Source organism: Peromyscus californicus, unplaced genomic scaffold (assembly GCF_007827085.1).
Source record: "Peromyscus californicus insignis strain IS unplaced genomic scaffold, ASM782708v3 Scaffold_14__1_contigs__length_90479793_seg_2, whole genome shotgun sequence".
In the NCBI taxonomy this organism is placed as follows: Eukaryota; Metazoa; Chordata; class Mammalia; order Rodentia; family Cricetidae; genus Peromyscus; species Peromyscus californicus.
In genome coordinates, this window is record NW_026294436.1 from 22,157,752 (window position 1) to 22,171,299 (window position 13,548).

The 13,548-nt window shown below is 43.6% G+C and overlaps 1 protein-coding gene across 6 annotated transcripts in view; it reads right to left on the minus strand.

The window, feature by feature from the left end:
- Positions 1-744: 744 nt before the first annotated feature.
- The window catches only part of Nav1 (neuron navigator 1), a 263,326-nt gene continuing 250,522 nt past the window's right edge, over positions 745-13,548 (minus strand). For all 6 annotated transcript variants that reach the window (XM_052737052.1, XM_052737051.1, XM_052737050.1 and 3 more), the window contains 3 exons: positions 12,819-12,937; positions 9,744-9,941; positions 745-7,547 (listed from right to left, as the gene is read on the minus strand). In XM_052737052.1, the coding sequence (XP_052593012.1) occupies positions 7,452-7,547; positions 9,744-9,941; positions 12,819-12,937 (413 nt within the window). In that variant the 3' untranslated portion in view covers positions 745-7,451. The remainder of the gene's footprint in view (positions 7,548-9,743; positions 9,942-12,818; positions 12,938-13,548) is intronic.

Below are 13,548 nucleotides of genomic sequence, written 5' to 3' on the forward strand. Positions count from 1 at the left end.
AAATCTCTGATATGCAACCCCCGGGAAAGGGTCATTTGGCCCCGTAGAGATCACAGCCCACAGGTTGAGAACTTCTGGTCTACAGGATGGTACATTTTCCAACTTTGCAGTTGATGGAGGACTCAACAGACTTCCTGCCTGGCAAACCGGAAGCCTTGACTTCTGGTGAGGGAAACTGTCAAGAGTTAGCTTCAGCTGTTCGCTTGACACAAAGCTGGAGTCACTTGGAAAGGGAGAGCCTCAACTGAAGAATGAGCTGAATCAGATTGGCCTGTGACCAAGTCTGCGAACCATTTCCTAATTGCTAATTGACACAGTTGGACCCAACCCACTGTGGTTACTGCAATCACCAGGCAGGTGGGCCTAGGCTACTTAAGACCAAGGGGAGCAATCCAGTAAGCAGCATTTTAGGGGGTTTCTGCTTCAAGCTTCTTCCTTGAGTTCCTACTTTGACTTCCTTGGATAATGGACAAGCCCTCTCCTCCCCAGGTTGCTTTTAGTCACGGTGTTTATCCTAGCAAAGTAGGAGGGAGACTGTGTCCACAGTGTCCAAGGTGGTGTTCTCCCCTGCCCACAAAACAGAAGGAGAAAGACCCCTGCCCAGCATTTGGGGTCAGACTTTTACAGGCAGGTGGGTTTTGCTTCTGAGTTAGGCAAAGGACCGCAGGTCGTCTCACATTCCAGATCAAGCAATAAGATAAATGGACACAGAAACCAGGCAGAGAGTGAGCTAGAAAACCAGTGGACAGTACAGGAGATAACTTTATTGAAATGCAAATGGCAGAGAACAGATGCATTTTGCTGGATGGAGACATGCCTGATAGACAGAGGACCCAGGTAAGGGTAGCCTCTGTGGCGATGGAGGAAGGCCATTTCAGCTGGCCGAGGCATGGATTTAATTTTCAACCAATTTATTATTCAAAATGAATTACTGAGGGGACAGCCCAGCCTCTCTTCATGATTGTTACCGCAACTATATACATCAATTTGCTTTCCAGATTCACTTTTGCCTTTTCTACATTAGGTATAAAAGGGGACAGACTGGAATAGGTGAGGGTCAAATGAGAAGAAAATCACACACACACACACACACACACACACACACACACACACACACACATCCTGGTTTGGGATTTTGTACTCAGTAAGTTTTAAAAAGTGAACACTCTTGTCCACCCGCCACCTGAGGAATGCCATGCATTTGAGAAAGACTCTTCCATGAGCAGTGCTGTGGACAACAGGATAGGGAGGGGGAGGAAAGGAAGCTAGCACAACCTAGAATTCACTCTAATTGTGTTTTGTCAAAAGCAATAAACAAAAGGACATGAGGAAGTTGGGGGGGGGGAGCACAGCCGGATCAGAGACTGGCTGCAGTGTGGGAGTTTGCTCCTTGGATTCGCCTTCTCAGAGAAGGGGCAGGGAAGCAGGATGATACACCAGGGGCTGGCTGGATGGTAAGGGGGTGACTTTAGTGCAATTGTTTACACTTGGTTTCCTTGGGCTTTACTCCTTCCTTCCAAGTCAGTCCCTGAGCTCAGGAGACCTGGTACCGGTGATTTTTTTAATGCTCTACACAAAAGTGCTCTCATGGGGGGAGGGGGGGGGGGAAACTGACAAATTTAAAACAAAACTGCTTCTAAACAGCCTCAACTCTTCCATGGCCATATCAGCTAGTTTATGGGTTTGGAAATATATGAAGAAGCTCTTTCTGGAAAAAAAAAATTTTTTTTTTTTTTTTATTAAGAGCAGATTTATTTTGTTCCCTTTGCTGAGTAGTTCTGTACTTAGGTCCTGATGTGGGAAAAGGCAAAGGTTAAACCTAAGGACTTAACTTTATTTTCACTGTGTAGAACTCTCCTGTGGGCTGAGTAGAGACATGGGCCCTTCTAGCATACTGGAGCACTACAGCTGTTGGCTGCCTTGGGGAAAAGGGGGTGGGGGGCCCTGGCCGGGCTCTCTGACTCAGCAGTACTCTTTACTATTTAAAGAAGGGAGAGGGATGTTGCTGGGAGAACATTTTATCATAGAAATGCAAATTAGACTTTATTTTACTTTTCTTATACTATTATCAGAAAAAGAATCCATCAGAACAGCAATCTGAATGAGACCTCCAACATGATTCCTCCACTGGAGTCCCACAGTGTGCCAAGGTAGAAATGTCAGAGACAAGGGGTTTCCCATTAGAGGTTGCCAAGATGCAGACCTTCCCCAGCTTCCACCCCAAAGCACATGTTTTCACTGCTGACTCCCAGAAACCGAAGTCTGAGAAAAGTGACTTTGAAATGTTAACATCTGCATTAGACTGTAGACGCTTTTTATTTGGGGTCTTTAAACATCAACCACCTCAGAGTGAAGGCTCTCCGTGCATTGGCTCCACCAGAGGAACTGCTAAAACATGGCTGGGCACTGCCACTGCAGAGCTGACTTGGTAAGTCTGGGTTAGAGCCTGGGAATTTTATTCCTAAACACATTCCCACATGCTGCTATTGCTGGTCTGTAGGCATCCTCTGAGTGACACCGTTTTAAGGAAATGAAAGGTTGAATTAAGGATCCAGGGATTCATATCACATGTCAGAGAATGTTCCCTGGGACATAATCATTAAGGAAAATGGCCGAAACATCAAACTGGAATGAACTGGTATAAATAGGTGTAATTCTTAACTGTCTTTTTTTCCCTGTGGTTTCCAAAGTTCACCTGCTTTCTTTCCTTCCAGACTCTGCGGTGTTCCAGTTTATTCTATCTTCTCTATAACAGCGTGTGCTTCCAGAGCTCGGGTGTATACCAGGTGGCCCTGTTATCCCTGAGCAGGTTAACTGAGGATTGGTGACTAGGTAAGGCTGATTCAGTTATGAAGAGCAGTGTCTTCAGGCTTTGGCCATTTAGAACACATTTTTATTTACAGCCTCCTTGTTGGGTATTCTCATGCACAGTTCCTACAGTGTATTATAGCTGGGCCTGTTGATGCAGGCTGAAATCCCAGTTACTTGAGAGGCTAATGTGTTTGTGTGTGTGTGTGTGTGTGTGTGTGTGTGTGTGTGTGTGTGTGTGTGTGTTATCATCAAATTCAAAGCTTGCCTGGATTATGGGCAACTTAGTGAAACTGTCTTTAAAAAAAAAAAAGAGGGCTGGAGCTATAGGTCAGTGATAGAGTACTTGCTGAGTATATGAGAGACCTTAGGTTCAATACCCAATACTGGAAGAAAAAAAAAAGTGTACCAATAACTGTTGGTATATCCATCTTATCCATCTCTATTACCCAAGCTGCTGTAACTGACATTTTTCTTCTTACCATGGGGGTTGGCTCATGGAGTCCATTCACTAGCTTCAGTTTAGCTAATGCCCAGGACTATGGAAAGAAAGGGTAAAGTATGATAAGGAGCTGTAGTTGACAGTCTGAGTTACTTCAGCACTTGAACCCTGTATTAGATTTGTGATTAGCACAACTTCCCAAACCCTTTTATCATCAAAAAAAAAGTCATTAATATCTCTTGGATCCTGGTTTATAAGACTGAATCTCATTCGATCAGGCAAGTGTGATCCGTGCACATGCTGGGTGCTGTGAATGGGTTCCATCTGGGGTGATGATAGGAGGCATTGTGAAAACCTACCACTTCTTTCCCTACTTTTCTGGAATATGACAGGAAACAGAGTTCGTCTTCAGAGTACCCGAAGGGGGGCAGTATCCCTTTGAATAGTGTGGTTCATCTTTGAGTTCTACAAGTAAGGAGATGGGTAGGTTAAGTCCACTTAAACTCTTGCAAACTAGAAAAGCCAGAAAAGGGGAGAAAGAAAATCATTATTTTTGTCTTATGCCTGTCAGTATGGACAGACTAGTTAGAAGGTTGGTAATTCAAGACCCAAACGTTTACCAACCAATAAAGGCCTTCTTGTAGGGTCTCTCTGTATATTTTTTTTTTCCTACCTCATTCTCCTTTCCTGCCAGCCTCTACCTTCCAAGTGATTAGACTACACAAAAGACATTGGAGTAAGGATTTACAGAGACAGAAATAAGCACCCAAGAGTTACCAGAAAGCAGATATCAAAAATAATAATGTTACACAAAGCCCAAGATAGAACAGAGAGATACACAGACATCAGGTCCCATAGCAGCCTCCAATACCTAGTGTTTTATTCTAGTGCCTAGGCAGGGACTGAGAAACGAACACATTGAATACAACTTATTGGTCTTCATCCCAGAATCTGAGGGATTCTAATTAGCCTCTCCTAGAGCTGAGGCTCTCCAAAGGTTGATGTTCTTCACTAGCCAACTTTGGTGAGGGATGGGATTGGGACTGAGAGGGAAAGGGAATAGCACAGATTCCAGAATTGGATAGGTTGGAGTCTTCTGAAGGTGCCTGGAGATTGAGAATTTAGCTGTGGGACCCAGTTTTTCCTTTCTGAGGAGTCCCAGTTGTCTCAACCAAGAAGCAAGTGTGTAGGTTGGAAAGAATGCTGTGGATTTGCTCTTTGCCATGAATTCTTGGGCAGTGAGGGGGTGCTCAGGCTTTTTGCTTCTTAGAAGTCTGGATGAGCATCCCAAGGGGTTATTAGCACCGTGAGGAAGCTCAACCTTCCGCAATTGCCACAGAACCGTGATCCCTTTTTGAGATGGTTGAGCCTACTGTGAGGGGCCCAGATGTGCAACTGTAAACAGGGTCCCAGGCTCCAGAAGGAAAGTAGAGGCTTCAAGAGCACTTCACTAGATGGGAACATTCTTCCTGGGGGACGGCTATTTGAGGCCTGAACTAAATGCAGCAGTCAACTGAGAGAAGGTGGTGGTGGATCCCAGAAATAGAAATAAAGTTACAGTAGGAGAGGCCTCCAGAGTCAACTTGCTGCAGACCCAAAGAAAATTCACGATGGTATCCACGGTTACCACAGAGACAATCCCTCTGCAGTCTGAGGCAGTTGGAATGGAAGAAGGCATCGCCTACTTTCCTTCTTCTTAAGTAGCCAGTAACATCCATTTCAGAAGGCACTGGCTGGGCAGCACCAGAAGAGAGAGTGAAGGAGGGCTCAAGCATTAGGATGTCAGCGAAAGTCTGAGCCTTGCCATGGCACTGGAGCTTTGGATAGGGTTCAGAAGAGACCTATGTCCAAAGTAGGGCCTATCCAGTCTCCCCTTCCTTCTAAGTTGGAACAGCCAGCTCTGGGGCCTTCTCCTTCTGCACAGCAGAGACCTTAAGGCAGTGATTGCAGCACCATCCTTGGACAAACAGCCTCTTCCCACTACAGAATTGCATATTTTGCAGCTGAGTTGGTTGGGGGTCTTCACAGCTCATGGAATTAGCAGCAATGGCAATAATAGTCTCCAGAATAGAGGACCCTGTCATCCCTGGGGCTACCAGGTGAATATAGAAGCTTTTGCGGGGGAGGGAGGGGGAAGGAGACAAGCTAGACCATCTTGAGGACCTAAATGAAAATATACTGTTGAGAGTCATGTGACTTCTCAGTTGGGTGGAACAATGGCCCATTTTAGTTTGCCTGTAGAATCTTGGTATAGATTCTGGTAAGTCTTGTGCTACTTAGGACTCTGAAGAGCAAACTCTTAGGTCCAGGCTCATCGTATATATATCCCTGAACTGCAGAGTGCTGACATATTAGCCCATAAGGCAGCTCAGCCTGGGAATCTGGTTCCATCCGGTTTTCAGAAATGACAGAAGTAGATTTTCCCACTCTAGACAAGCAAGCTTCCATAGTTCTTCGGGCTCCATCTTAACTGATTCCCAATCTTCTGCCCACAACATATTGGACATCTAATCAAGGGCTTCTTTTAAGTAACTCCTTGGGGTTCACCTCTGTTTCTCAGATGATTTTCAAGGTCCAGGTAAGGGGGGGGGGGTGTACTTAATGGAGATTAACATTCTCCCCTAGACTATGAACTTAAGGACCAAGTCTTGTCTTTTTTTAAGCATAGTGACTGGTATACAGTTAAGTACTCATAAGTGCTTGTCAAATGAAGGAACGTGGGCTGTAGAAATACGGAGAGTGCAACATCTGCAAGAAAGAGGTGGATCTCTTTGGAAGGCAAATATTGGCCACCGAGTCCAGCTCCTTGAGCCTTCTATTCTGATCTGAAGCAGTTCACATGGTTGCTCAGTTTCTTATAAGTGACTGTTCACCTGTCAAAAACTAGCTGAGGACTAGCTAGGGAATTTTGATTCAGTCAGGCAAAGTGGCTACCATCTTAATAGTGCAGTGAGGGGCCAGACAGGCCCTAAGACAGGTGGGTGTTTCCAGTATTTTGGTTTTCCTTCAGTCCACGATGAAGCTCAGGGTAGATCTGTCAAGCCAGAGGATGGCAGTTGAGCTTCCAGCTAGAACACATGCTTTCTCGAAAAGGAAAGTCAAAGAAACTGGCTACTTTTTCTCCTACCATTCTGAGCCAATGTTTCTTGTTGCATGTAAGCCCCAAGGATGCCAGAGATAGTGGCATGGCAGGTGTCTAACTTATACCAGCAGTCTGGAATTCAATTCGCCAAAGAAAACCCACTTGGAAAGCAAAACTATCTCCTGGAAGGAAACTCAAGTATCTCATTGACATGTGAGAAAACTGGGGAAGGGGGCAATAAATAGGCAAACTGGAAAGAAAAAAAAATAGAAATAGAATTTAAAAATTAAAAATTAAAAAAGTAGGGTTTATTGACTTTCATGCATGTTCAATTTGAGGGCAGAAAGGTAGCTCAGTCTCTCTGAAGGCTGTGATGTTCCTTTTGTGGTTGGGTGGCATCTTAGATTGGAAGCCATCTTGTCAATGTCCCCTATTGTCATCCAGAGGGTGAGATCTGGCAGCTCTCTTTCCATCTTGGCAACTGGGTCCCCTCTTTCCAGTGTCATCTTTTCTGTCACCTTTTTACCGCTTACAGGTTGACTTACACATTTTTTTTCTTATTTTCTTTTTTTTCTTTTTTTTGTTTTTTTTGTTTAACGACATGCTTCTTTTTCTGGGCTCTGGCCAGATCTCTGGGGGAAGATTGTTGGCAGTGGCGATAGAATTGGGAAAGGTTTGCAAGAAAATCTGTGGAGTTTCCTGCCTCCCTTAGATTTCCCCAGATGGTGACTGTCTCAGCGGTGTTCATGAGAACCAGCTAGGAACTGCTGCACAGTTTTTTTTTGTGATGTCCTCCGAATCCCTCCCCAGAAAGCCCAGGAGTTTGTAGGTGAAACAAAAACTGAAGAAAAGACCCAGAATCATCTTTTCTCCAAAGTCATGAGAGGAGGCCAGCAAATGTATTTAGGGGGCACGAGTTCCCAATCTCCACCCCTCCAGTCCCTACCAGGAAGTTTTCAAAGGTTCAGCACCAAGAACCCATCCCTCCTCTAGCCCTCTTCTTCCCTCCTGTCCTGGTGAGGCTGGTAAGCCAGAGCTCTGAAAGAAGAGGGGGAGAGGGGAGCTAATGAAGCCGAAGCCAGCCTTCCGCTGTCCAGGGTGACAGTGACTGCTGGACCCTCAGAGTGTTGCCTGGAGGTTGGGGTCCAGGATAGTCTCTCGATCTGGTGACTCAATATAGTTGGCAGCTTCTTGAAGCTTCAGCAGCATGGCCATCTAAACAGAGGCAGAGAGATGGGTGAATGCCAGAGGGCATGCTGGGTACTGACTACCAGGAAGCCCAAAACAAACCAACCGACCAGCCAACCAAACAAATCCACCCTATAGAACCTGGATCATGGGTCTGATGCTTGGTGTGACTAAGAACGTGAAGTTTAGAGGTGGTTCATGAAGATGTGACAATTGTTTCAGCCCTGACGTAAGCCCATGCATATGAACAATCCCCTGGAACACCTTAGCTATACAAGGTGCCATGGGTCATGGGTGTGGAGGACACCAAAGAACAAGACTTGCCCTGTTTCCAGATGCACTCCAGTGAATGACAGAGGTCTAGACATTCCAGCTTATACTGGGAGTAACAAGGGAAGCGTTGTAGTCAGCCCTGGCCTCGTGGAATTCCCTTGTAGGAGAGCACACCCCAGCAGCTAGACTCTGTGCTCTCCTCGGACCCTGGGTTAAGTCACCTCAGTGTACTCCTTTTCCATGTTAATAGCTCAAACTTTAGCTGAGTAAGCCTGGCTGGTTCAAACGGCCACCAGTCTTTTCTTCTTTCTGTATTATTAGTTAGTAGTCTTGATACAGAGAACAGCTATTTTCAATAAAGTCAAAATTTAAATAAAAATATATTATGACTCAAGTGGAATTATTCCCTACTGGAAAGGTGCAAAGGCAAGATCAAAGGTTTTATGTGTGTTAAATTTCATTCCATTCTGCTAAGTTACCTTCTAACATGGTTTTAGTAATGAATACCCCCCCAGCTTCTGTGCTTCAGATGCTCTGCGTATTGCCAATGTAAAAAAGTAGTTCCTTGATTTAATTTACAGTTCTTCATTATTAGATAGGTTGACGATCTTATTTTTTTTTAAGATTTATTTATTTATTATATGTATGGTATTCCGTTTGCATGTATGCCTGCCGGCCGAAGCACTACATCTTATTACAGATGGTTGTGAGCCACCATGTGGTTGCTGGGAATTGAACTCAGGACCTTTGGAAGAGCAGCCAGTGCTCTTAACCGCTGAGCCATCTCTCCAGCCCCCAATCTTATGTTTTTATTGGTCACTTTTATTTCCTCTAGTCAAATGCCTCTGCATGTCTTTTGCTCATTCTTTTGTTTAGAAGCTTACATTTTTTTGCATAATTTATTTTTATTTATTTCTTATTTACTGGTCTGTGTGTGTGTGTGTGTGTGTGTGTGTGTGTGTGTGTGTGTGTGTGATGCAGGGTGTGTGTGTGTGTGTGATGCAGGTGAACGCAGTTGTGCAGATGCCATGGCATGCATGTGGAGGTCAGTGGACAACTTTTGGGAGTCAGTTCTCTTCTGAAACTGGTTGTCAGCTTTGTGTGACAAATTCTTTTACCTGCTGAACCATTTTGTCAGTCCTGGAAGCTCCTTTTAACTTTATTTAAGATACTAATTTTTTGGCAGTATCTATTGCAAATATTTTCCCCTAGTTTACAATTTACAGAATACACTTAGTGAAGAAGTCTCAGAATAATATTAGAGGAGAGGCAGAAGTAAAAGTGTCAACAACCCCACTGCACTATTTCTTTGGTTGATGACCGTTTTTACATTTTAAATTTTTATTATTATTATTTTATTTACTTATTTTGGTTTCTCGAGACAGGATTTCTCTGTGTGTAACCCTGGCTGTCCTGGAACTCGCTCTGTAGAGTAGGCTGGCCTCGAACTCACAGAGATCTGCCTGCCTCTGCCTCCCAAGTGCTGGGCTAATTTTTATTATTTTTAATTATGTGTGTGTCTATCTGCATGTAGGTGTGTCCACATGAGTACAGAGCCTGCATAAGTCAGCTGTGTTAGATCCTCTTGGAGTTAGAGTTCTAAGCTTAGACGTGGGTGCTGAAAACCAAATTTGGGTCCTCTGGAAGAGCAGCAGGTGCTTGTGACTGCTGAGCCACCTCTCCAGGCCCTCTGGTCTATGTTCTTACTTAGACTGTCTGAAACTTGGGTCTTTGCTGGAGGACATTTTCCTGGATGTGTTCTTTAGCTTCAGCTAGGATGCAGGCATGAGATCACTGAAACCCAAGCTCCTGATGCTCAGAGTTCCTCACTGGTCTCATTTTGGTCCTGGCTTTGCTGAAACTCTTCAATGCCTAGGGCCCATCAGAAGAGTGTAAGAATCCAGTGCTCTAATACTCTGTGGCTTTTTTTTTTTTCTGACTTTTACTCACCAGAGGGTCTGAGTCCAGGGAGCTTGGGGTGCTGTCTTTGACTGTCCTGTCCTCTGGAGGTGAGGCAATGCTGTGAGGGCCCACAGAGGGTGGGGGCAAGTGGTAGAGCTTTGATTGGTCCTGCTGGGCTGATGGCCAGGGAAGAGTGTCCCGGACCCACTCCACTGGATCTTCCCAAGCAGCTTTCTGTCCATGAACCTGGAGAAGAAAAATGTGACCAGTAAGAGGGACACCAACGGATTAGAAGCTTACTTATGTTATCTCTTCCGTTTCACAAAAAAAATACAGTGCCTGGAAATACATACTTCCCCAAACACAAAGACTTGAAGTTTTGATTTATGTAGCTTAGCTTCTCATGAAAGAAAATAAGTTGGTATAAATTGCTAGAATAATTGAGGATAATTTAGTATATTGTCTTAAAAGTTTGTTTAGAGACAAGGTCTCACTATATAGCACTTGCTAGCCTGGAACTCATTATGTAGACATACTGGCCTTGAACTCACAGAGATCACCCGTCTCTGCCTCCAAAGTGCAAGTTCTGGGATTAAAGGTATGTGCCACCATAGTGCTTAGCTAATTTTCTTTGAAAACAGTCCCGCTATTTGGATCTGGCTGTCCTGGTGCTTGCTATGTAGCCCAGGCTAGCCCCAAACTTACAGCATTCCTTCCACAGCTTCCCGAGATTACGGTCCTGGGCCACATGCCCAGTTAAACCTTAACGTTTGTTTTTAATTAATTAAAAATGTTAACTATGTAGTACCGACTGGCCTCAAATTTCTGACACTCCCACCTTATCCACTTATCCAAGTGCTAGAGTTATAAGACATGTGACACACCGTGGCCTGAACTGACTGTTTATTTATTTATTGTGGATCTGGGAACTGAGACTGGGGACCCAAGCATAGTAGGCAAGTGATCTACCACTGAACTACATTTCCAGTTCTATATTTATTTATTTTTAATTTAAAAATAAAATTGCATTAAAGATAGGCAATGAGGAAGGCTATGATGCAGACAAAGGACACATGCGTCATGAGAGAAGTAGAAAGCTACGGTTCTTTTCTAGTTTCAACTCTGCACGTGTGGTGGAGAAGTGAATAAAAAGTAATCAATAGTAAAAGTGTAACAGCCTGGGTGAGGCTCCATGGCTTCAGCATAACCATTCTAACTGGACAGACGTCCACTGAGATGGACAGACTTTGAGACTGGCAGGTGTCTTGAGTGGTTCCTTAATCTAGCTCTGTGACGTCTTTATTTGCGAGTCTTTGGAATAAAGGAATTAAAATAACGAAAACTTGTATACATTTATAAAGTGCAGTATATTTAAAACATGTATCAGTGGTGGAATGGTTAAATCAAGCTGATGATCTATACATATGAAGTCGTATCTTTTTTTGTGGTGAGAACCCTTCAACCTACTTTTCTTTTAAAGTACACTGTTATTGACCATAGTTACCATGTTATACAGTATATCTCCTGAACTATTCCTGCTGTCTGAATGAAACTTTGTATCCTTTGGCTGCTATCTACCCAGCCACCACAGCTTCAGCCCTTGGTGACCCCCATTCTCTTCGTCTGTGTGTTCCACTTCTGTGAACTCCACTTGGAAGTGAGAACATGCATTATTATTATTATTCTCTTTATCCTTGGCTATTTCACTTAATGTGATGTTCTGTAGGTTCATCTACACTGTTTCAAATGACCTGTATCCATATCCACATTGCATTGTGTGTATATGCATATCACATTTTCATTATCTACTCATCCATGAAGGATACACTAAAACCATGTACAGATTTTATGACCCTATAATTATACTTTCCATGGAGGAATTCTTCAATTTTAGTCATATATAATATCCTTTAATATTAAAAAATTTTTGAGGAGCTGGGCGGTGGTGGCGCACACCTTTAATCCCAGCACTCAGGAGGCAGAGTGAGGCTGATCTCTGTGAGTTTGAGGCCAGCCTGGGCTACAGAGTGAGTTCTAGGACAGGCTCCAAAACTACACAGAGAAACCCTGTCTTGAAAAAACAAAAAAAAAAAATTTTTTTTGAGGATAGATATTATCTTTTAAATTTAATTTAAATCTATTAATAATACTGCAAAATTTTCCTTAAAAATACCACAAATTTATAAATGAAATAATGATTTATGGTATTGGTTTGATAGACAATCACCTTTAGAGATTTAATATATCACCATTAATATTTATCTCAACAAAATTACTTTTATGGGTGATATATCCAAATTACTTTTATGGGTGATATATCACTGATAAGGACCAGATATTGAATCACAGTATTTTAGTGCTAGACTGGACTTCAGTAATCATATGCTCTAATTTACAGGAGATAAAATTTATCTCATTTTACAATAGGTTCTAAATAGCTACTTCTTGAGAGAATACATACAAGGAGCCAAAAGGTCATTTCAATGTTCTCAGTGTCATTAATCACTAGGGAAATGCCAATCAAAATCACAGTTAAGTGCTTACCCCAGTAAGAATGGTGATTCCCCAAAAGGCTACAGATAACAAATGTGGAGACAATAGAACCCTTGTACACTGTTTGTGGGAATGTAAATTAATATGCCCATGACGGCAAACAGTATGAAGATTCCTCAAACAATCTCAATCTGCTATAGGACCCACCAATCTTCCTACTAGGTAGATATTCAGAAGAAATGAGGCCACTATTTTGAAGGGGCATCTTTTCTCATTTAAGTGTAGCACCAATGTAGCCAAGTGATGGAAATTACCCAAGTGTCTATCGACTGATGATAGGATAAAGGAAATGTGGTCTACATACACAGTGGAATGTGGTCTACATACACAGTGGAATATGATTCGGCCATGAAAGAACTGAAATCTTGTCATTTGCAACAGCGTGGATGCAAGTGTGGAAATAAGCCGCACAGAGAAAGGTAAGTATCATCTGGTCACAGTTCTAGGGAGCGTATAAAAATCGATCTCACAGATATTTAAGGAGCATGGTGGTGGTCAGTGGTGGGGAGACCAGGAAGGGGAAACTGGGGCAATGAAGAAGCCTGAGTAGAGTCGGAGGGTGAGGCTCACCTTGATGCCATCCTTGGCTCCTTCCTGTAGATAGGGAATGATGGAATTGTTCCACAGGTCAATGAACCAGGTCCGGAAGTCCTCAACGCCAATGGGGCAGGACAGAAAGAAGCAAGGGCCTGGGGACAACAACACAGCCATGAAAAAGCCTGAGCACTCTGGTCTGCCCCGCTCTGCTTCTTTTACTTCCTAGTCTGGGGCACAGGGGTGTGACATCCAGAGCTTTAGAGGAGGTCTGGAGTTGTTCCAGAGCCAAGCTGCCAACTGTCTGGCAAACCATAACGTTTACAAGGTGGAAGTGACAAAGGAGGAAAGCAAGCCTCTCACATCTCAATTCCCTCCTGCACGGCTTCTCTCCCTTTACCAACTAATGGTGAGGACAGAACGAGGGGAAGGGTAGCTTTACTTTTTAACCTAGTGCCTTGCACATGTTAAGTAAGCGCTCTACCACTGAACTATGCCCTTAGCATTTTTTTTATTTAAATGATTTATTTAATTTTATGTGCATTGGTGTGAAGGTGTCAAATCCCCTGGACCTGGAGTTAGAGACAGTTGTGAGCTGCCACGTGGGTGCTGGGAATTGAACCTGGGTCCTTTGGGAGAGCAGCCAGTGCTCTTAACCAATGAACCATCTCTCCAGCCCCAGCATATTTATTTAATTAACCTAGCTATTTATTTTTAACAACGGGGAAGTTTCAATATGTTGCTCAGGCTGGCCTTGAACTTGTAG